General features: G+C 39.9%; 1 protein-coding gene across 2 annotated transcripts in view; it reads left to right on the top strand.

The window, feature by feature from the left end:
• Nucleotides 1–22,646, top strand: part of DOCK8 (dedicator of cytokinesis 8) — a 237,852-nt gene that overhangs the window by 60,336 nt on the left and 154,870 nt on the right. Inside the window, exons 1-3 of one of the 2 annotated variants that reach the window (XM_040248226.1) lie at nt 515–623; nt 14,587–14,762; nt 17,441–17,512. In XM_040248226.1, coding sequence (XP_040104160.1) covers nt 14,635–14,762; nt 17,441–17,512 — 200 coding nt within the window. In that variant the 5' untranslated portion in view covers nt 515–623; nt 14,587–14,634. Of the gene's footprint in view, nt 1–514; nt 624–14,586; nt 14,763–17,440; nt 17,513–22,646 lie in introns of those variants that run through there. The other variant, XM_040248157.1, reaches the window with a different exon arrangement.

The raw sequence follows: 22,646 nt of genomic DNA, 5'->3' as shown, positions 1-22,646 counted from the left end.
TCATTCGAGGGTGTACAGTTTGAGGAATTTGGCCAGTTTATAGTTAATTTGTATAGTCACGATGTAGAATGTTTTACCCTAAAGAGCCCTGCTGTGCCCCTTTCTGTGGGTCTTCCCTGGCAGTCCCCAGCCAGCAGCACCAGGCGATCACCAGTCCACTTCTGTCATAATTCTCCTTTCTCTGGAACTTCGTATCATTGAAATCAGACAGTATGAACCTTAATTTTTAGAACACCCCCTCACACCTTTTAAGTTGAAGATTGCCCACATTTTTATACTAACACCGGTTGTTGAGTGTGTGTATATATGTTATGTTATTTAGGACTAAATGCCAGACGTGACCAGTGGGTTAAATCTAACTTAAATGAGTTGGTTGGTAAAACCAGAAGTTAGCATTCACTTCCTTTGTGAGAGAGCTGCAGCCTCCACTTTACTCACTTCCTCACTTTCTGGCTTGTTCTAGCGGTTATCTTGAGGAGCTTGTGTTATTTTTTCTTTCTCACTTGTTCCTTCAAAACCACTTCTGCTCTTAGAAATTTGGTAACCTGTCGCCCAGTTTCCTGTAGCCGCCATTTTGTCTCCTGTGGCAATTTCCACACCGTGTAACTGTGTATCTTTCAAAGGTATGTTTGCTGGAGGGATTTGTGATTTTTTCAGTAGGATAATTTGTGGGTTATGTCACTGGTGAAGTAGTACTACTAAAAAATGTATAGCACCTTTTACTGCAAAAGATAATTTGCAATGGCAGTGCTTTAAAAAAAATCTATTTATGACTTCGATAGCATGTTCAACTGCCCTTTTTATTTGTACTTTTTCTGTTTCAAAGTTACAGATTATAATAAAAGCAAATCAAGTGCATAACATCCATGATGTATTAGATATACTTTAAGATAAATTTGGTATATTTTTTCCTTTCATTGGTGCTGATATATATTTCATTGAAAACAAGTTTTTTTTTTTAAATTTCTGACCAAAATTGTCTTATAGAATATACAAAATGCAGTTAAAAAGTGACTGGATACACTTTTAAATCTTAAACAAGGTGGGGGATGTGGGGTTTGGGTCTTTGCTTCTCTGTAAATTTAGATTACAGCTTTCTACAGTAGCTGCCTTGAGAAATAGTGTGGCCCTCACTATTAAGAGGCTTTAAGGAAGTTTAGCTCACAAACGTTAACCCCTTAGCTACACACCAGCTGCAGCCTGAAATTTCTTCAGGAGTAATTTTTTTTAAGTCACCAACTTTAAAAAATTGTCTCCTGTTAGCAGGTGTTCTTTTGGTAGTTATGCCTCCTCATCACTAGGTTTTGACAAACGTGAATTTGGATGAATTATTTCATTAGCTAGATGGTAGAATTAACATGTGGCTTAACTACTCATTTTCTATAGAAGATCTCAGAGAAATAGAAAAAATGTTTATCTATACATGAGTCATTTATAATTTCTACCTGATTCTATTTGCAAATGAATAGCCTTTAAAACGCGTTTCTCCTGCTTAATTCCATTTTAGTCTTCTGAATATTTCCCCCCAGGTCTCTACTTCAGCTTTAGCACAGTGTGCAGACCCTGTTTCTTCTGATTAACTGCGTGATGAGCAGATGGCAGGAGAGGGCCAAAATCTGCCTCTGATTAATCTTTTGCTTTTTAAATGCATGGCCTACTCAGAAAAATCCGATCACCCTAATGTTTACCTTCTGTCATTATATCAGAATGAAGTGGCTGTTCTTTCCCTTGAGTCATCTTTCTGAATGAAGGTTCCTCCAGCAAAAATCACCCACTTACATGATAATTTCCCTTTTCCTTAAGAAACCATTTCATTTCATAGAAAGATAATGAGACATTTCAGGAAGATTTATTTCTGGAAAGGCAGAGGAATGAATAGTGTATCACTTAAAGACTGTCAACCTGAAGCAGCTTTTCTTAAATGAGAAGCCATAGACTCTTCATTGTAAGATTTTAGATGATTGAAAAATTTGACTAAGTGCATTTTGACTTTTATTTCCCTTACCTTTGTTTATGGAACCACCATTTCAACAACCCCACATGCTGATATAAATAATTGTTTAATTTTTAAGAGTATTTAATTAGCACCAAGTTATTTATTATATTTTTAAAATTTAATGTTTATTTTATAGTGGAGTAGAGTTGATTTACAATGCTGTGCTAGTTTCAAGTGTACAACAAAGTGATTCAGTTATATAGGTTATTGTAGAATATTTAGAAGAGTTCCCGGTATACATAGGTCCTTGCTGACTTTCTGTTTTATATATAGTAGTGTGTATTACTATATATACACGTGTTAATCCTAAACTCCTAATTTATCTCTCCTCCACCCCCTGGCCCCTTTAGTAACCCTAAGTTTGTTTTCAAAGTCTGAGTCTGTGTCTGCTTTGTAAATAAGTTCATTTCTATCATTTTTTAAGATTCCATATATAAGTGATATCATATGTTGGTCTTTGTCTGACTTACTTCATTTAGTATGATCATCTCCAGGTCCATCCATGTTGCTTCAAGTGGCATTATTTCGTTTCTTTATAGCTAAGCAATATTCCATCATGTGTAGGTACCACATTTTTATCCCTCCCTCTGTTGAAGGACTTTTAGGTTGCTTCCATATCTTGGTTATTGTAAATGTGCTGCAGTGAACATTGGAGTGCCTATATCTTTTTGAAGTATGGTTTTCCCCAGATACATGCCCAGGAATGGGTTTGTTGAATCATATGATAGTTTTTTTTATTTTAATTTTCTTAAGGAACCTCCATACTGTTCTCCATAGTGGCTGTACAAATTTACATTCCTACCAACAGTGTAGGAAGGTTCCCTTTTCTCCGCACCTTCACCAGCCACTTATTGTTTGTACATTTTTTGATAATGGCCATTCTGACCTGTGTGAGGTGATAGCTCATTTTGGTTTTGATTGCGTTTCTCTAATAATTAGTGATGTTGCATAGCTTTTTATGTGCTTTTTAGAAATTGACATTATCTAAAACCCAATCGATTATAAGCTTCTTGTTGTTTTGCAAGAGGCAGGAACTTGCAGTCAGGTGGATCCAGGGTGGAGTATAACTATCACTTTTTAGTTACATACTTAGGGGGCAAGTTACTTAACCTTGACAAGGACTTCAGTTTCTTCACTTGCACTATGGGCATAGTAATGCTACCCCTATTAGGGTTAATACAGAAGGATAAAATAGATTCTGTGTAAATAGAGGCTAATGCTGCTGTCTATGTATTTGGCACTATGGAGACACTGTGGGAGATTTCAAGAAGATGAATAGGAGATGCTTTTGCCTTCTAAGGGCCTTATGATGTATTGGGGAGGGCAGATAAAACAGAGAATCCAAACCGGCTTCGAGTATGGTAGGTATTCAGGAGAGAAAGATCTAAGATAAAAAAAATAAGAAGTAAAGGCTTGAAGGGGGAGGCTGAGAAGATTTAGAGGAAGGTTCTCAACCCTGGCTCTAATTAGAGTCACCTGAGACCTTTAGAAACACACCTGTGTTCTCTCGTAGAACAATTACATCAGAATCCCAAATATCAGTATTTTAAAGTTCCCTGGGACTTTTACATGTGGTCCAGATTGAGCATCAGTTAAAGAACTTATGTACATAGAAGTCGGAGAAAGCAATGGCAACCCACTCCAGTACTCTTGCCTGGAAAATCCCATGGACGGAGGAGCCTGGTGGGCTGCGGTCCATGGGGTCGCGAAGAGTCGGACACGACTGAGCGACTTCACTTTCTTTTTTCGCTTTCATGCATTGGAGAAGGCAATGGCAACCCACTCCAGCGCTCTTGCCTGGAGAATCCCAGGGATGGCAGAGCCTGGTGGGCTGCCGTCTATGGGTTTGCACAGAGTTGGACACGACTGAAGCGACTTAGCAGCAGCAGTACAGATATTGGTAGGAGGAGGAACATAAGAAAGGTAGAGTTCCTTTTGTTGTCCTGGCTGCTCTGCATTTCAGAAAGTGTAGTAAGTGAAGGCTACTTGCTAATCCTGTGGATTTATTTTTATATGCCTATAGTGGATTCTGTCATAAATCTGATAAATCAAATGAGAGGAAGGATGTGTTTGATTTTGTGGGTGTTTGTGTGTGTGTGTGTGGTGGTGTTGGATTTTTGTTTTTTTTAACTCTAATTGTAAATGTTAGCTGTGATGATTGTGTATACATACTTTTTCAAAGTAGATAAAACATATAAAAATTTTGTATTTTTTAATATAAAGAGGATCTACTATTTAGATTTGGTTTTATAGACAAAATGCAATGATGCAGACTTACCCTGGGTCTTTTGTGACACTCTTAATAGTCCTATGCCATGGGCATGTAAATAGGTTGCATACCCCCTGATGCCAATCACCTATAAAAGCAAAAAACTATATATTAGTATCTTCATTAAGATGAATCTGTAAAATATTAAAACCATTTTTCTGATTATTCAAAGTAGAAAGGAGAGTGAAACATATAAGAGTAGAAAGGTAGGTCATCTTTGCCCTAACTTAGAAAAAATTTGAGACACTATGTGCATGGTTAATAACTTAACCTACATTTTTACAGAGGGAAAATCTTATTTTTTTAAATGAGAAAAGAAAAATTATGAAGTAAAATGGAGTGAATCAGCTGGGCCAGAACAGTTCTTGCTGAAGAGAAGAATGTGTAGAAAGCCACATCCTGGATATAAACAAAAACACCATGGTTACATGATGTGCTTATATGTAACAGTTATGAAGGAAAAAAAGGAGGTCTCATACTTACAAAGCACTCATTTTGTTACATGTTTAAGCTTCTGTGTAATCAGGCAACCTTTTTGTTTTATTACCAAGGATGACCTAAATGATGGGTCACTTGATAAACATGGTGATCTTCTTTTATTTTTCCTTTGTGCTTCATCTTTCTAGAAGTTAGGCTGTCCTTAGGTTTCAGTGATTTAACTGGAGGGGACATGATGGAAAATGAAGATGTCGTTATAATTTCCACGCACATTCACAACTGAAGGTCAGATGAGTGCCACCCTGCATGCAGAGCATGCGTTTCATTACTATCATGGTAAAGCAGAGGAATCAAACTTGGCAAGATTAGATTGATGTCCATTGTGGCGTGTCAGTATCTTCTGTGCAGTGGCATCAGTGGAAGATTGCCACTGGTGGAAGCAGGGGCGTATTCCTTAATCTAAGCCATGAAGTGCTTTGAGATATTGAAGCCGGAGAACTTTACTGCCTTATGCTCTGTTTACTTCAAGATAGTAGAAGAGCCGAGAGGATTGATTGCTTTAGGTATTCATTCATTCAAGAAATATATGTTGGGTCTCACTCTGTGCCAGGAATTGCTCTAGGAGCTGGAGTGACAATAGTGAATGTAACAAAGCGTCTGTCTTCATGAGCTTGCACCCTAGAATGAGAGACATAGACAAATAAGTGAATGTAGACTATATCAAGGGATAGTAAGTGCTTTAAAGAATGAAACATGGATAGGGACTAGGGAGTGACACGGAAGAGGGGACTATTTTGGATTGAGCGGTCTGTGAAGGCCTGCAGGTCTAGAAAGGAGGCACTTGGGAAGAATTATGAATGAACTTAGCAGGTATTTGAAGGAAGAGTATTCGATTTAGAAGAAACAGCACATTCAAAGTCCCAAAGCAAGAGTACGTGGCATGCTGTAGGAACAGTAAGGATGCAGACAGTGGGCTGAGCAGAGTGGGCAGTAGGAGATGAGATGGTAGAAGAATCAAGGCTGAGTCATAGGCCTCTGAGACCTTGGAAGAATTTTGGCCCTTACTTGGATTGAAATGGGAAGTTATTGGAAGCACTGGCTTAGCACAATTTGCATTTTAATTATAAAGATTGCTTATAAGGTTCTTTTTTATAAAGATCCTTCTTGCTGCTATGTGGAGATAGATTCCACATAGGTGGGGAGGGCAGTTAGGAAATTGACACAATAACTCAGGAAAATGATGGCAGTGCTTTGGAAATGGGTAGTGGCAGTAGAAAAGGTGAGAAGTGGTTGGATCCTAGATAGATTTCAAAAGTAAAGTGGATGGGATTTTCTGATAGATAATATGTACGATGTGAGAGAGAGATAAATCGACATTGACCCAAAAGATTTTCCCCTGTACAGCTGGTGGAATGGAATTGCCACTTGCTGAGATGCAGAGACTTGAAAGATATAAGAGCGGATCAGCAGGAAAATTAAATAATTTTGAATTTGTTATGTTTGAGCGGCCTGTTAGATCACCAGAGAGTGATGTTGAGCTATAATTGGAAAAATCAACCTGAATGTCAGGACAAAGATTGAGGCTACAGATACATACCTATAATTTTAAAAACAACAAAAAAAGGTATTTAAAGTCATGGACATAGATGAGATCATATGGGAGTAAATTCAGACTGGGGAGAGAAGCTCTTTTAGGACGCAGCCTGAGGGCACTGCAAAGTGAAAGGAGAACCTAGAAAAAGTGGTGTCCCAGAGGTGGAGTCACCAAGTAAGTGTCTGTTCCAATTTGCTGGATTGAGGGGTTTCCTGGTACATGGACTTTCAGAACTTGGGATACACTAGGACAGTTTGTCCCTCTCCAGGTGAAGAAAGTGTTTCAAGAAGGAGAGAGTGATTAACTGTCCAGTGCTGTAGACAAACCAGGAGTGAGCAGCAACCCTTGAATTGGGCAACGTGAAGGTCTTGGATGACATTGACCAAGACTTGCCTCTCATGAACAGCCAAGTCAGTTTGAGGACCACCCCCCATAGGGATAAACATGCCTGATGGTACAAGGACAAGGCACTTATAAGTATCATACCTCTTCCCCTACCCTCAGCCAACGGGCATGAAGCTTCCCTCACGTTGTAACAAACTACCCGGTTCCTTGTAGCACTTCCTAGGTGGCACAGTGGTAAAGAATCTGCCTGCCAATGCAGCAGATGCAAGAGACACCAGTTCAAAACCTGAGTTGGGAAGATCCCTTGGAGGAGGAAGTGGCAAACAGTTCCAGTATTCTTGCCTGGGAAATCCCATGGACAGCAGAGCCTGATGGGCTGTAGTCTGTGGGGTGGAAAGAGTTGGATATGGCTGAGTACACACACGTACATCCTTATGATTACCTGTGTGACTTGGGCCAAGTCATTTAACCTCTCTGTTTTTCAGTATCCTTATTTGGCAGATAATGTCCAGATTTGTCATTTTAATCTTCTATCAATGTGTTGACTGCTGTGCTAGGGCTACATAGATTAATTTTCAACAGACATGGTTCTGGTGCTGTAGAAATTTTCAATTTCAAGTTGAATTGTACGCCATGTCAGGAGAACTAGCCATTGATATACATTAAAGGACAAAGGAAAATTCAGACCCTTTTCATTTAAAAAATGGATATTTGTGACTAATTTAAGCCTTTAAAGTATTTATACTATTTTTGTCTATTTCTAGTCTTCAGTTGATCAGACCTCTGGGGGGGAAAAATAGCTAGAAAGACTGCACAAATCTTCACTAGAGGAGTGTTGAAAATTGAAGGCATTGACTGCCTCTCCTTGGCCTACTGCTGGACTGCTTAGGACACCAGTTTGTATATGTTGAAGGAGTGAAAGTAGGTGTATTAGTCTGGATTCAACTGGAGCAGTGGAGCTGGTAGGAGATGTATCTTCGCGTATGATAAGGAATTGATTACAAGGCATTGGCTTACCCACTGGTGGTGGCTGGCTAAGCAAGCTTGAGGTCCACAGGGCTATCAGGAAGATAAGATCGTAACATGCTGGAACTCCATGGGTGTGATCTAAAGCTTGAAGCCCTGGAAATTCCAGAGAGCCTCCACCCTCTTTGAAAAGGCATCCAACTGGTTAAGTCAGGCCACCCAGGCTAATCTCCCTTTTGATTAACTTAAGTCTGTAATGTCTGTAATGTCACATTACAGCAGCACTTCAACAGGTCTTGATTGTATCAGTAGGTATGTGTATGCTACCGAATAACTGCAGCCTCCTGTCTGTCCTCCAGTTCTGGCAAGAGAACACCCCTGTAGCCCACCACACCTGGAAAAATACTAGGAAGGCAATTTGGAGGAATGTAGTTCTGCTGAGCCAAGTTGACACATGACAAAGCCATTACAGTCAAAGTCTGATTTAGGATAATTTGCTATCTTAAGTTTTATTTTTTTTTGGTTTTTGTTTTGATTATTTAGATTTTTTTCATACATTATTTTAACAAATGATAATTCCTTGGATAAGATGAACTTAAAATTACTTTGGACCGTTTAAACTAGTCTGAGTCTCCACTGATTAGAAGGTCACGTATAACTCAGTAGCAGAGAAAACAAAAACAATAAATTTTCATGTTTGACTTTTGTTCTCCCAAGAGGCCGAGGGACTGATCTTAGAACATCCCCCCCACCCCGCCCCACTCCATTCCCAAACTTCAGCCCAGTGAAACACAATACCACTGTAAATCTCCTCAATATTTGTATATACCTAAATAGCACTGTGTATGTGTGTATGTGTTGACTGCTTCATAATATATAAAACCCACTCTTGAGACTGACTTCAGATAACTTGGAGAACAGAAATCTCTTTTGGTTCCTGTTTATTATTTGAGTATGCAAGAGGAGCAACTTACTCAGAGGCCTAGTTAACAGTAGCTGGCATCTCCACTCACTTGCCAACAGCAGGGCTAGTTTATATCATCTTTGCAACAACAGTTTCCTCCCTTGTTAGTTTCGGCATAGAAAGTGTGGGGTGACTAGTTATTAAATGCTGGCTATGTGTAGTGTTAGACTAATGCTCAGTAATTCTATCATTATGGCTTATTTTTATAGTTTCTTCAGTCCTGAAGTAGATTCACACCTTAAGAGTATTATGACTTTATGATCCATTGTGCACATTGCATTTGGCACATTGCCACACAGTGTTCAGTGATGATGCTATATACTTTTTCATAGCTCCCCCCTCCAAAGATAGCATTATTCTCTATGTGAAAAAGTGTCAGACTTCCCTGTCCCACAGTCGACTCAAGATCTGTAGAAAGAGCAGCTCCATAAGGGCCAGCTCGGTGACTTGTGTTTATTTATTTTTTAAAAATATTTGTTTCTATTGATTATTTATTCAGCTGCACTGGGTCTTAGTTGTGACACTTGGGACCTTCTAGTTGCAGCATGCGGGATCTAGTTCCCCAACCAGGGATCAAACCTGGGCCTTTTGCATTGGGAGTGCCACTGGACTACCAGGCAAGTCCCCCAGTGACATGCATTTAGTAGATGTTCAGCAAGTAATTGCTGAATGAGGAAGTCAGCTGTCCTTTTTCCCTGGCTCTTGGGAAGCCTGTCCAATCGGTGACAGGTGCCATTATCAGCCAGGCATTTTTTCTAATGCTTGTGACTTTGAATTTTAAAAAGTGAAAGTATTAGTTGCTCAATCACTCAGTGTCTAACTCTGCGATCCCATGGACTGTAGCCTGCCAGGCTCCTCTGTCCATGGAATTCTCTAAGCAAGAATGCTGGAGTGGGTTGCCATTCCCTTCTCCAGAATATCTTCCCGATCCAGGGATCAAACCTGGGTTTCTCACATTGCAGGCAGATTCTTTACTGTCTGAGCCACCAGGGAAGCCCTTTTAAATTTTAGGGATGTGACAATTATAATACTCAGACTGGACCTAAATGTTTTTTCTCTCTGATGATTTCACACAAATGCCATTTCTCTATGGAAGTTTCTCAGTTCAGTTCAGTTCAGTTGCTCAGTCGTGTCCGACTCTTTTCAACCCCATGAATCGCAGCACTCCAGGCCTCCCTGTCCATCATCAACTCCCAGAGTTCACACAGACTCACGTCCATCAAGTCAGTGATGCCATCCAGCCATATCATCCTCTGTCTTCCCCTTCTCCTGCCCCCAATCCATCCCAGCATCAGAGTCTTTTCCAATGAGTCAACACTTCACATGAGGTGGCCAAAGTACTGGAGCTTGAGCTTTAGCATCATTCCTTCCAAAGAAATCCCAGGGCTGATCTCCTTCAGAATGGACTGGTTGGATCTCCTTGCAGTCCAGGGGACTCTCAAGAGTCTTCTCCAACCCCACACTTCAAAAGCATCAATTCTTGGGCGCTCAGCTTTCTTCACAGTCCAACTCTCACATCCATACATGACCACTGGAAAAACCATAGCCTTGACTAGACAGACCTTTGTTGGCAAAGTAATGTCTCTGCTTTTGAATATGCTATCTAGGTTGGTCATAACTTTTCCTCCAAGAGGTAAGAGTCTTTTAATTTCATTGCTGCAATCACCATCTGCAGTGATTTTGGAGCCCAGAAAAATAAAGTCTGACACTGTTTCCACTGTTTCCCCATCTATTTCCTATGAAGTGATGGGACCAGATGCCATGATCTTCGTTTTCTGAATGTTGAGCTTTAAGCCAACTTTTTCACTCTCCTCTTTCACTTTCATCAAGAGGCTTTTGAGTTCCGCTTCACTTTCTACCATAAGGGTGGTGTCTGCATATCTGAGGTTATTGATATTTCTCCTGGCAATCTTGATTCCAGCTTGTGCTTCTTCCAGCCCAGCATTTTTCATGATGTACTCTGCGTATAAGTTAAATACATATGCAGGGTGACAATATACAGCCTTGATATACTCCTTTTCCTATTTGGAACCAGTCTGTTGTTCCATGTCCAGTTCTAACTGTTGCTTCCTGACCTGCATACAGGTTTCTCAAGAGGCAGGTCAGGTGGTCTGGTATTCCCATCTCTTGAAGAATTTTCCAGTTTCTTGTGATCCACACAGTCAAAGGCTTTGGCATAGTCAATAAAGCAGAAATAGATGTTTTTCTGGAACTCTCTTGCTTTTTCCATGAGCCAGCGGATGTTGGCAATTTGATCTCTGGTTCCTCTGCCTTTTCTAAAACTAACTTGAACATCAGGAAGTTCACGGTGCACGTATTGCTGAAGCCTGGCTTGGAGAATTTTGAACATTACGTTACTAGCGTGTGAGATGAGTGCAATTGTGCGGTAGTTTGAGCATTCTTTGGCATTGCCTTTCTTTGGGATTGGAATGAAAACGGACCTTTTCCAGTCCTGTGGCCACTGCTGAGTTTTCCAAATTTGCTGGCATATTGAGTGCAGCACTTTCACAGCATCATCTGTCAGGATTTGAAATAGCTTAACTGGAATTCCATCACCTCCACTAGCTTTGTTCATAGTTATGCTTCCTAAGGCCCACTTGACTTCACATTCCAGGATGTCTGGCTCTAGGTGAGTGATCACACCATCGTAATTATGTGGGTCGTGAAGATCTTTTTTGTATAGTTCTTCTGTGTATTCTTGCCACCTCTTCTTTATATCTTCTGCTTCTGTTAGGTCCATACCATTTCTGTCCTTTATCGAGCCCATCTTTGCATGAAATGTTCCCTTGGTATCTCTAATTTTCTTGAAGAGATCTCCAGTCTTTCCCATTCTGTTGTTTTCCTCTATTTCTCTGCATTGATCGCTGAAGAAGGCTTTCTCATCTCTTCTTGCTATTCTTTGGAACTCTGCATTCAGATGCTTATATCTTTCCTTTTCTCCTTTGCTTTTCACTTCTCTTCTTTTCACAGCTATTTGTAAGGCTTCCCTAGACAGCCATTTTGCTTTTTTGCATTCCTTTTCCATGGGGATGGTCTTAATCCTTGTTTCCTGTACAATGACACGAACCTCCGTCCATAGTTCATCAGGCACTCTATCTATCAGATCTAGGCCCTTAAATCTATTTCTCACTTCCACTGTATAATCATAAGGGATTTGATTTAGGTCATACCTTAATGGTCTAGCGGTTTTCCCTACTTTCTTCAATTTGAGTCTGAATTTGGCAATAAGGAGTTCATGATCTGAGCCACAGTCAGCTCTCGGACTTGTTTTTGTAGACTGTATAGAGCTTCTCCATCTTTGGCTGCATAGAATATAATCAGTCTGATTTCAGTGTTGACCATCTGGTGATGTCCATGTGTAGAGTCTTCTCTTATGTTGTTGGAAGAGGGTGTTTGCTATGACCAGTGCATTTCTGGTCAAAACTCTATTAGTCTTTGCCCTGCTTCATTCCGGAAGCAGGAATGGAAGCTTCTACTTACTAGTTAATTAGCGCCAGTATCCACATTGCTGCAAATTTTGCTTCAGTGTAATTTTTCAGTGTAGCTTTTCAGTGCCTCTGCTTAAATAATTGATATTCCTTATGATAAATTTATTTTTAGTATTATTTTAATGAATTACTTCACTATTATTAATTTGAGGAGCCATTCTCAAGGGAAGTTCAGAGTAGAGCTTGTGTGTAGTAGTAAATGGATTTTTAACTCTCTTCTAAACACACTTACTGCTGTCTCATGTTTTAATTATTTCTGGAAATTTAGATTGCATGGAGAACCTGCAAGAGAAAGCAAAATTAGAAGTCTCCTTAGATTTGAATTCCACATGGACTAGTTCCCAGCTATGGAGTCATACCTGGGTGAATTATTAAATTTCTAGCCTTCAGTGTCCTCATCTGTAAAATAAAACCTTACAGAGTTCTGGTGAGGATTAAATAAGATAATGTCTAGAATGACAACTTCTTGGCATGTAGTGCTCAACAACTTCTAGTTCAAGGGTATAAAGTTAATAGTAATAAAGTGAAGTATGTAAACGGTGCAGCCTCTTCATTTCAAGGTGAAGTCATTTCAGTCCCTTTCCTTGAACTCTGTGCCATGTTGTGGTAGGGAGTGGGAAAGTCTGCTTTCTTTTGGGGGTTTGGTCTCATGACAGTCTACAGTAGATTTTTTTTTTTGGTTCTGTGCATGTATAATGCCTGTTGTTCCCCTTGGCAGATGTCAACAGTATCTTTTTGCAAACTCTGTCCCCACCTGCTTCTGCATAGGCTGACCCCAGGCTCTCTGAGCCTGCTGCTGGCCCCAGCTGCTTCATTTGGAGAGGCCCACTCTAAGAACTGTGCTCCTCTTCTTAGTGACCTCCAGGTCCCCAGTCAGAGCCCAGGGAGACTTCTGTGTCCTCAGTCATGTCTCATAGAGCCTTGGGCTACCAGTGGAGTGTCTGCTCTCTCCTAGTGAAGGATTTCCTGTTCCATTCCCTTCTGCCCTCTTTGATTCAGCTGCCATAGGGCATTATGTGAGCCAGCCCTTCAAAAATCTCAGACAAGGAAGGCCTGTGTTTGTTCCCTTGTCAGCTTTGTCCTCACGCTTCCCTATGTCACTTGTGTCTCCACCACCACCAGGGACATAGAGGTGAGAGGAGACAGGGCAAGCCACACTTACATTCGCTAATCTTCTTGCCTCTTCCATGACACTTTCTTCCCCTTCTCCAACCTGGAGCCTTACATCTAGTCTGGTGTACGGTTTCAGGATGATGAAAAACCGGTTTTGTCAGCACTTTCTTTGGATCTGTCCTTGTTTCAGAGCGAGACAGTACAAGTCAAGAATCTGGGGTGTTTGCTGGACTGATGACTTCAAATAGTCTGCCATAAATGAACGCCACGGAGCTGCTCCTGCTATTGTTGTTATTACCACTACTTCTACCACTACTACACATGTCAACTTGATCTAAATTATCTTTATTCTGTTAAGGCAGTGGTTTCCTAAGTCTAAGTGAGTTTCACAAGGTAGAAAAAATATTTGTTGAATTGCCAACTGTTTCTTTTACCACCTGGTGGCTCAGAGGGTAAAGAATCAGCCTGCAGTGTGGGAGACCCGGGTTCAATCCCTGGGTTGGGAAGATCCCTTGCAAAAGGGAATGTCTGGAGTATTCTAGTATTCCTGCCTGGAGAATCCCGTGGGCAGAGGAGCCTGGTGGGTTATAGTCCAGGGGGTCGAAAAATGTTGGATGTGACTGAGAGACTAACACTTTCATACATTTTCTTTTACCATCTGAGGAAAATTAATTTTTAAATTACCATCTATTTTTAACATTTCTCCCCCGACCCCACTGTGGAAAGATATAATTGAAGAGCAGGAGAAAAAGACAAACAAACACCAAAACAAAAATCAACACCAAAAAATCCCTCCAAAACAATCCTTTTAAGGCAAGTACATTTAGCCTTATGAATACTTAGCCCATTGTCCTTAGTTTGCTCATTTAAGTGCAGTCAGTGACAGTTTCTTCTGGAGTGTCCCAGCTACCCAGGCTGGTTCACTGTGGGCTGTGATTACAAATGAAGTGCTTTCAAGAATCAGTGTAGAGGATGAGTCAGGCCAAATAAAACACTGTACCTGAATACTCTGAGTTGACTTTACCTGAATTTCTAGAAAATTGCCTGCAGTTCGCTGCTTCACTATGTTTGGCTAAACATGGCCTCAGAGAGCTTTGGCAAGAGAAATTATAAAAATGCAGCAAAACCTTGTGATTTCATTTTGGATCTCCTTAGGAATCCTCATCAAGATGCAATTAAACAGAGAAAAATTCTGCCTTGGGGTGTGATTTTAATTACCCACCGTGTTCTGACTTGACTCTCCACGCTGCATTTCTTTTCCTTTCCGTATCACCGCTTCTGTGTTTGACATCTTCTCTAAACACAGCCCCACTTAGCTGGGAGGAGAGGGAGGGCAAGGCATGCATCTACTGTCACCTTAGTGCTTTTATCCCAAACCGTGTGGGAACGTCCTTGTCCTTTCCCTGTCCCCAGCCTCAGTTCTATGACCCAGTGGAGCCAGTGGACTTTGAAGGACTTCTGATGACACACCTGAACAGCCTGGATGTGGAGCTTGCCCAGGAGCTGGGAGACTTCTCTGAGGACGACTTGGATGTGGTGTTCATGCCGAAGGAATGTCGAACTTTGCAGCCCTCTTTGCCGGATGAAGGGTAAACTGTTTTTTGAAAATGTGGATGGGATTATGACTGTCGTGACTGTTCGTGGTAAGGGGGAGAAACCCTAATTCTGGACTTTCTTACAAGTGACATTACTCAAATCTATCAAGATGTGCAGGATAACTTCTATGGTACTATCACTTCCAGGTAGATAGTTTTTGAATTGGTTTGACCAAAGGCTTTGAAAAGCCACTTGGGGTCTAAGACAGTTAAAGGACTGCAGTGGGACAAAATGGACTTCTTAAGAAGAAGTGAAGAGCGCAGGCTCTAGACCCAGACTGCCCAGGTGTCAGCTCAGTGACCATGGGTGTCATGAGACCTCAGGAAATCTCAGTTTCTGAAAATAATAATCATTGAACTGCTTCCATTCAGAAGCATTTTAATTGTTTCCCATATATGAGACTGGATCAAGTCACAAAAGTAAGTTCAATCCACTTTTCTTGAGCATCTCCTGTGTGCTGAGAACAGGGATAGAAAGATGAATAAGGCCAAGTTCCTGCTTTTGAAGCAAGTTTTGTCAAGTGGAAAAACAATGGGGAAAGCTCTGTAGTGTGAATATGTGAATAGCAACTTAGGGTTGAGTTTCTTCAGTGGGTTAATCCATGTGGTCACAGGTGTGGACATTGGTATCAAACGATGGAATTATTTTTAGATGTAACATCTTTATTTCCATAGTGTAGAAAGCAGTGTCTCTTTGGAAGTTTAGGATGAGCTTTTATTTGCATTCATTTTCTAAAGCAGATTAAGATTCACATCCTCCTGGACATTTTCAACCTTCTCTTCTTTCCCAAAAAGTCCTGGAAAAGGTATCGTGAAACAGGCTGCTGCCCTCATTACCTGGGGATATTTCAGTTTTAGTTTGGATTTTATTTCATCACCGTTTAGGAAGTTGGATGACAATGACACGGTATTATTTTGACCCTTTGTTCTTTGTTTAGATAGTTCTTATTCACATAGAAGAGCTGACCACATTCTCAGCTCTTAACATTTTGAAGACACTCACTTCCCAGAAAACAAAATCATGGTGATCCTTGGGAAACATTCTTCCCTGTTGTCAGTCCGTTTGTTCTGATGTGACTCTTACATTGGTAACATCTATTATTGTTACCTTTGGTAGAGAATCATTTAGTTTTATTTCTTTGTGTAAAATATATGGTTGTCTTCAAATGAGATCAGAATCTTGGGAAAGCCTGTTTAAAATACAGTCAGTTTACATGTAGGAGGATTCTTTTTTTGAAATTTGATAGAAGAGATAATTTTTTCCTACCATCAGTTTTTGAGCATAATATTGCCCTGTCACCAGAATTGATAACTAACACATTATCTGTCTGATGGCTTTCAGAATCTCTACTGTTTCAATTGTTGCCCCAAAGTCTGGTGTATAATTAAAGCCCAGGAAAGTATCATCATCCTCAGAGCAAACAGCAGCTGACTCCTGTTGAACCCACTTGCCTACCTAGGAACTCGGTGTTGAGGTGTGATAGTGCAGTGGGTGTAAGCCTACACGCCCAAGTGAACATCCTGTCAAGTTCTTGCTCTTCCACTTGCCGAGTGACTTTGAGCAAGATGTTTTCATCTCCTCCCTCTGCAAAATGAGAATAATATTAGTGCCTGTTCTGTGGAGCTGACTGACATTAACTGAATTAATACACATAGAGGGATTGCCCTAGTGTCTAGTGCAGAAGGAATGGCACACGAATGTGACCTGTCACAGGAAGGTCTCACTGTGTGCCAGACCCTCATCTCAGAACCTCACAGACTGACTTCATCTTTGTCACAGCTCTCCCAAGGAGCACTGCATGACTGCCGTCACCACGTATGATGAGAAAACTGAGAAGGGTTCAGTGATTGGCCCAAGGTCACATAAGGAATAAGGAATGGGGCTGAGGTTTTGGGTGGTTAGGGTCCAGAGACCACACATCTGACATTTACAATATTCCGTCTAAAACTAGCAGGCAGTCCACAAGGCAGGTACTGTCCGTCTTTTTACGAACCAGAAAATGATAACTTAGAGCATTTAGACCTGTTTATTTATAGTACCAACACATTTGGAAGAACAGTAAAACAACACAAAACAAAAACACCTTTGCTATTGTGGGGAATTAATGATTTCCAATTTCCAGACTCTGAAGTATTCCAAGAGTCTCTCTCATGACTCACTCTATACCAGTAGACAAAAGCCACCTGACTTAGTAATCACCAACCAAAGCCAGGGCCTGTCAGCTCCCGAAAGCACAAGACAACTCTCTCATGGACTTCCAAAAAGAAAACATGCAAGTCCTAACGGTTACACATGAGCAAAAATATGCCCAGATCACCCTTGGGACAGGTTGGTGTCTGTCTGTACTTATTCTTCTGTTTTCTGTGTGATTACAGCTAGCTCTACCTGTCTTGTGTCAGAATGCCTTCAGGGATAGGTATAGTCTAACATGGTTCTCTGTAATAAAGAAAACGCACAAAGCATAAAATGCCAACATGTTTGTCTCATCAAAGTAAAAATGTTACTGCCTTAGGAATATTTCAGATACTTGAAAGGATTGGAAAACAACATCCTTCCCATTCTCAGTTGATACGGCTTTGAAATCATGCTGCTTTCCTTGATTATGATAAAGGATTGCTTCATTGTTTTTACCTGGTGATAACTTGTTTTATGTTTTTTTCCATCTCACTAGGGTTGAATTTGACCCACACGTCAGGGACTGTGTTCAGACCTATATTCGGGAGTGGCTAATTGTGAATCGGAAGTAAGTTCATTTTTTTCCCTCTTCACTTGTATATTTACTTTATATTGTTAGCTTTTTTTGATAACTTTAAAAAAATTAATAAACTTTTAAAAAACAGTTGAGGCTCATAAGAAAATTGATTAGAAAGAAATACTGAGAATTCTCAAATACTACGTCTTACACATTTCCCTCTTATTTTTAATATATTGGGATATATTTTTTTTTGTCCTTAAATGGCCATGACTATTGATTTTGGAGATTATAAATAAATTTTACCATAAAGGTAAATTTGCAAATACAAAATCCATTACTAGTGAGGATTTGACTATATTTTCTATTACTCTTCTGCTCAAACACCTTCTAAGGCGCCCTATTTTCTGCTGTATCAAATATAAACACCACCTGCTTGCCTTTCAAGGATTTTAACAATCTGGCTCTACTCTATCGACTGAAACTATATCGCTGAACTCCTGGAGCCCCATCCTTTCTCTGGGCTGGCCTCTTTCTCACCGTTGCCCCATGTGACCAACTCACTCCTTCCCCCACACCTTTGCTCTTGCTGTCTCCCCTCTGGGCATGCCGTCTCTTCTTTCATCAATCTTCCAAATCCTACCTGTGGATAAAAGGTCAAATCAAATTTTTCTTGTGCAACTTTCTCTGATTAATTTATCCTTCCTTGATAGAATTTTACCTAAGTATGGAACATTTGATACAATTGATGAGCCAGTGTTGATACATTATTATTAACTAAATTCCATAGTCTACTATAAGGCTTATTTTTCATGTTGTATGTTCTGTGGTTTTGACAAATGTATAATGACGTTTATCTGCCACTGGAGTATCATCCTGAATTTTTTCACTGTCCTAAAAATCCCTTGTGTGCTGTCTGGTCATCCCTTCCTGGCAACCACTTATGTTTCTTCCGTGTCCCTCTATGTCTTTTTGTGACTTGATAGCTCATTTTGTTTTTTGCTGGATAATATTCCATTGCATGGATTTACTCATAGTTTTATTTATCCACTCACCTATTGATAAAGGACAGAAATGGTAGGGACCTAACAGAAGCAGAAGATACTAAGAAGAGGTGGCAAGAATATGCAGAAGAACTATACCAAAAACATCTTCACGATCCAGATAATCACGATGGTGTGATCAGTCACCTAGAACCAGACATCCTGGAATGTGAAGTCAAGTGGGCCTTAGGAAGTATCACTACAAACAAAGCTAGTGGAGGTGATGGAATTCCAGTTGAGTTATTTCAAATCCTGAAAGATGATGCTGTGAAAGTACTGCACTCAATATGCCAGCAAATTTGGAAAACTCAGCAGTGGCCACAGGGCTGGAAAAGGTCCGTTTTCATTCCAATCCCAAAGAAAGGCAATGCCAAAGAATGCTCAAACTACCGCACAATTGCACTCATCTCACACGCTAGTAACGTAATGTTCAAAATTCTCCAAGCCAGGCTTCAGCAATACATGAACCATGAACTTCCTGATGTTCAAGCTGGTTTTAGAAAAGGCAGAGGAACCAGAGATCAAATTGCCAACATTCGCTGGATCATGGAAAAAACAAGAGAGTTCAAGAAAAACATCTATTTCTGTTTTATTGACTATGCCAAAGCCTTTGACTCTGTGGATCACAAGAAACTGTGGAAAATTCTTCAAGAGATGGGAATACCAGACCACCTGACCTGCCTCGTGAGAAACCTGTATGCAGGTCAGGAAGCAACAGTTAGAACTGGACATGGAACAACAGACTGGTTCCAAATAGGAAAAGGAGTACATCAAGGCTGTATATTGTCACCCTGCGTATTTAACTTATATGCAGAGTACATCATGAGAAACGCTAGGCTGGAGGAAGCACCAGCTGGAATCAAGATTGCCGGGAGAAATATCAATAACCTCAGATATGCAGATGACACCACCCTTATGGCAGAAGGTGAAGAGGAACTACAGAGCCTCTTGATGAAAGTGAAAGAGGAGAGTGAAAAAGTTGGCTTAAAGCTCAACATTCAGAAAATGAAGATCATGGCATCTGGTCCCATCACTTCATGGCAGATAGATAGGGAAACAGTGGAAACAGTGTCAGACTTTATTTTTCTGGGCTCCAAAATCACTGCAGATGGTGATTGCAGCCATGAAATTAAAAGACGCTTACTCCTTGGAAGGAAAGTTATGACCAACCTAGATAGCATATTCAAAAGCAGAGACATCACTTTGCCAGCAAAGATCTGTCTAGTCAAAGCTATGGTTTTTCCAGTGGTCATGTATGGATATGAGAGTTGAACTATAAAAAATGCTGAGCACCGAAGAATTGGTGCTTTTAAACTGTGGTGTTGGGGAAGACTCTTGAGAGTCCCTTGGACTGTAAGAAAATCCAACCAGTCCATCCTAAAGGAGATCAGTCCTGGGTGTTCATTGGAAGGATTGATGTTGAGGCTGAAACTCCAATACTTAGGCCACCTGATGCTAAGAGCTGACTCATTGGAAAAAACCCTGATGCTGGGAAAGATTGAGGGCAGGAGGAGAAGGGGACAGAGGATGAGATGGTTGGATGGCATCATTGACTCGATGGACATGGGTTTGGGTGGACTCTGGGAGTTGGTGATGGACAGGGAGACCTGGCGTGCTTCGATTCATGGGGTTGCAAAGAGTTGGACACTACTGACTGACTGAACTGAACTGAATTGAAGGAGAAAGTTACATTTTAAACACAAAGAATAGAGATCTTTTGTTTCTATTCTGATGAATTTCTGGGGCGTTGTAGGGGTTAATGAATCAAAATTTGACCTCAGATTTAAAGGTAACATTTAAATTTGTGACCAAGAAATAAATTACTTGCCTTCTAGTCACTCTTGGCTCAGTCGATAAAGAAGCTGCCTGCAATGCAGGAGACCTGGGTTTGATCCCTGGGTTGAGAAGATCCCCTGGAGAAGGGAATGACAACCCTCTCCAGTATTCTTGCCTAGAAAGTCTGATGGACAGAGGAGCCCAGTGAGCTATGTAGTCTATGGGGTTGCAAAGAGTCAGACATGACTGAGTGACTAATACTTTCACTTTTCTAGTAAAAAAGGTCCTTCTCTCTTGGGTTCATCAGATGTTCTTTGATATTGTCCTGAGCTTTATGTCTCCATGCCAGTGACCTTGACAGTTGCCTCTAATGAGAAACATCTAGAACGCTAGAATTCTCAATGCGTTTGTGTATACATGTTAGGGAGCTGGTTGGGAAGAGTCAGCAATAGGGGGCACACTCCACTCACCCGGCTAGAGAAACATCAGAGAGCCTGATGTGTGACAACACATAAGTAATTTGGAATTCTTATTTCTTCACCCCTCTTATACTCCAGTAAGAATTTTTTTCTGTGGGATAAACGATGAAAGACTTTGGAGACTGGATTTTATCCAGCTCCTGGAAATGTGCCATTGAATTTGTGCTGATGTGTTTCAGAGTAATGTCAGTATGCATACTATTTTCAGGAGCTGACAAATAGAAAGCTTTGCTTGTATGAAGTAATTAAGAGAAAGATGTTAATCTATTGTCTATTCTGAAGTGAATGGAAAACCAAGTTTGCTGGGCAGTCAGATAAGATTATACTTTGCTGATAATAAATAAAAGATTTCAGAACAAGTTGTTCTCATGCTTTTAAATGTTATAATTAGAGATACTTTCTGGATATGAAGGTTCTAAAAAAAATCTGAGAAGGCCAATAAATAGAAAGGTCCATTTTGCTACATTTGGTTTTTATTTTCTGTTTGGGACAGTGCACTTTTTCATTCTTCATGGCAATTCCCATTGGAATTTTTTTTCTCTATCTTGAACAAACTTAAAGGACTCTTCTTAGAATACTCATTGTAAAAATTTTAGAGATCATAGGGAAACAAAAAAACTCAAGTTCACTATAGACAGATAAGCATCATTAACATTTGATGTGTTACCTTTGAATCATATTTCTTTGTTTATATAAAACTTAAGTCAGATTATTATTTGTAGCATGTTTTTTCAGTCTTTGCAGTAAGTGATAATTAGCTCTTTGCTATTAAATATTTTCTTCAATACAGTTTTTAATAATTGTATAATATACATAGATACAAAAATTTATTTAACCAATTTTCGGGTTTAGATGATTCTGTTTTTCAGTGTTATACCCAGCAGAGCAACATTCTTGTGTTTAGTTGTGATTTTTTTCCTTTGGAATAAATTCCTATAAGAGGGGTTTCTGTGTTTAAGTATATGCACAAATTTAAGGATTTGGAAATAAGATATCAGAGAGATTATTAACAATATATGCATGAATCCTCAAGAATATTGGATGTTTTCTTTTCATAAATTTCTAATTTTTGTGAAAAGGTAGTCTTTTATTTGCATTCCTTTGGTTATTTAGATTTGGTATCCTTTTTCTGTAAATTTGCTGACCATTTGTAAGTTTTCCTTGGTGCTCTGCTTATTCAGTAAATTCATGTATCTATTAATGTTTTTGTCTGGTCATGTTTATCTCTAGGACTGCTTTCATTTGCTAAAACACTCTTTGTCTTTCATATGATACAAATTCCTTACCCAGGAATACTTTTTTAACATTCAAAATTATTTATTAATGAACTCTATATTAGCAAGTTTCCTAATGGTTTATATTTTTGCTGTCATGCTTAAATTTAATCCACAAACCTAATATTATTTACTAAGAAGTTTGGGTTAAAATGTTAGTCTAGACAATTAGCCCCTTTGATTATTGCTTCTGTTCCCTTGTGTGTCTCTACTTGTTTTTATCTCTTGTGTAGGAACAGTAATTATTCATATATTTATTCTATTCAAGCTTTGTGTCTTTTTATTTTCACCAAACAAAGCAATATCTGTTTTAACATTATGTTTGGCAACATATAGAAGATCAGACTTGTCATTGGCCCTGTTATCTTCACATTTGGCTAGTGGACCAGTTTGTTTCCCAGAAATTAGCTAATGGATAGGTAGAAGTGTGCAACTCTGAAACTCATTGTCAGTTTCTGGACAGCTTTGACTAGTGTTTTACTGAGAAAGCATCCTTTTCTACTATTTGACCCTTTGGTATGCTAAATCTGATCCTCTAACATGAAGGCTATAATTCCTAGCACACACCCCTCCCAGGAGCGTTCTCCCTCATGTGTATCCATAATACTTTATT

Source organism: Oryx dammah, unplaced genomic scaffold (genome assembly GCF_014754425.2).
Source record: "Oryx dammah isolate SB20612 unplaced genomic scaffold, SCBI_Odam_1.1 HiC_scaffold_1, whole genome shotgun sequence".
Classification (NCBI taxonomy): domain Eukaryota; kingdom Metazoa; phylum Chordata; class Mammalia; order Artiodactyla; family Bovidae; genus Oryx; species Oryx dammah.
This window is presented reverse-complemented; position numbering and strand designations above follow the sequence as displayed.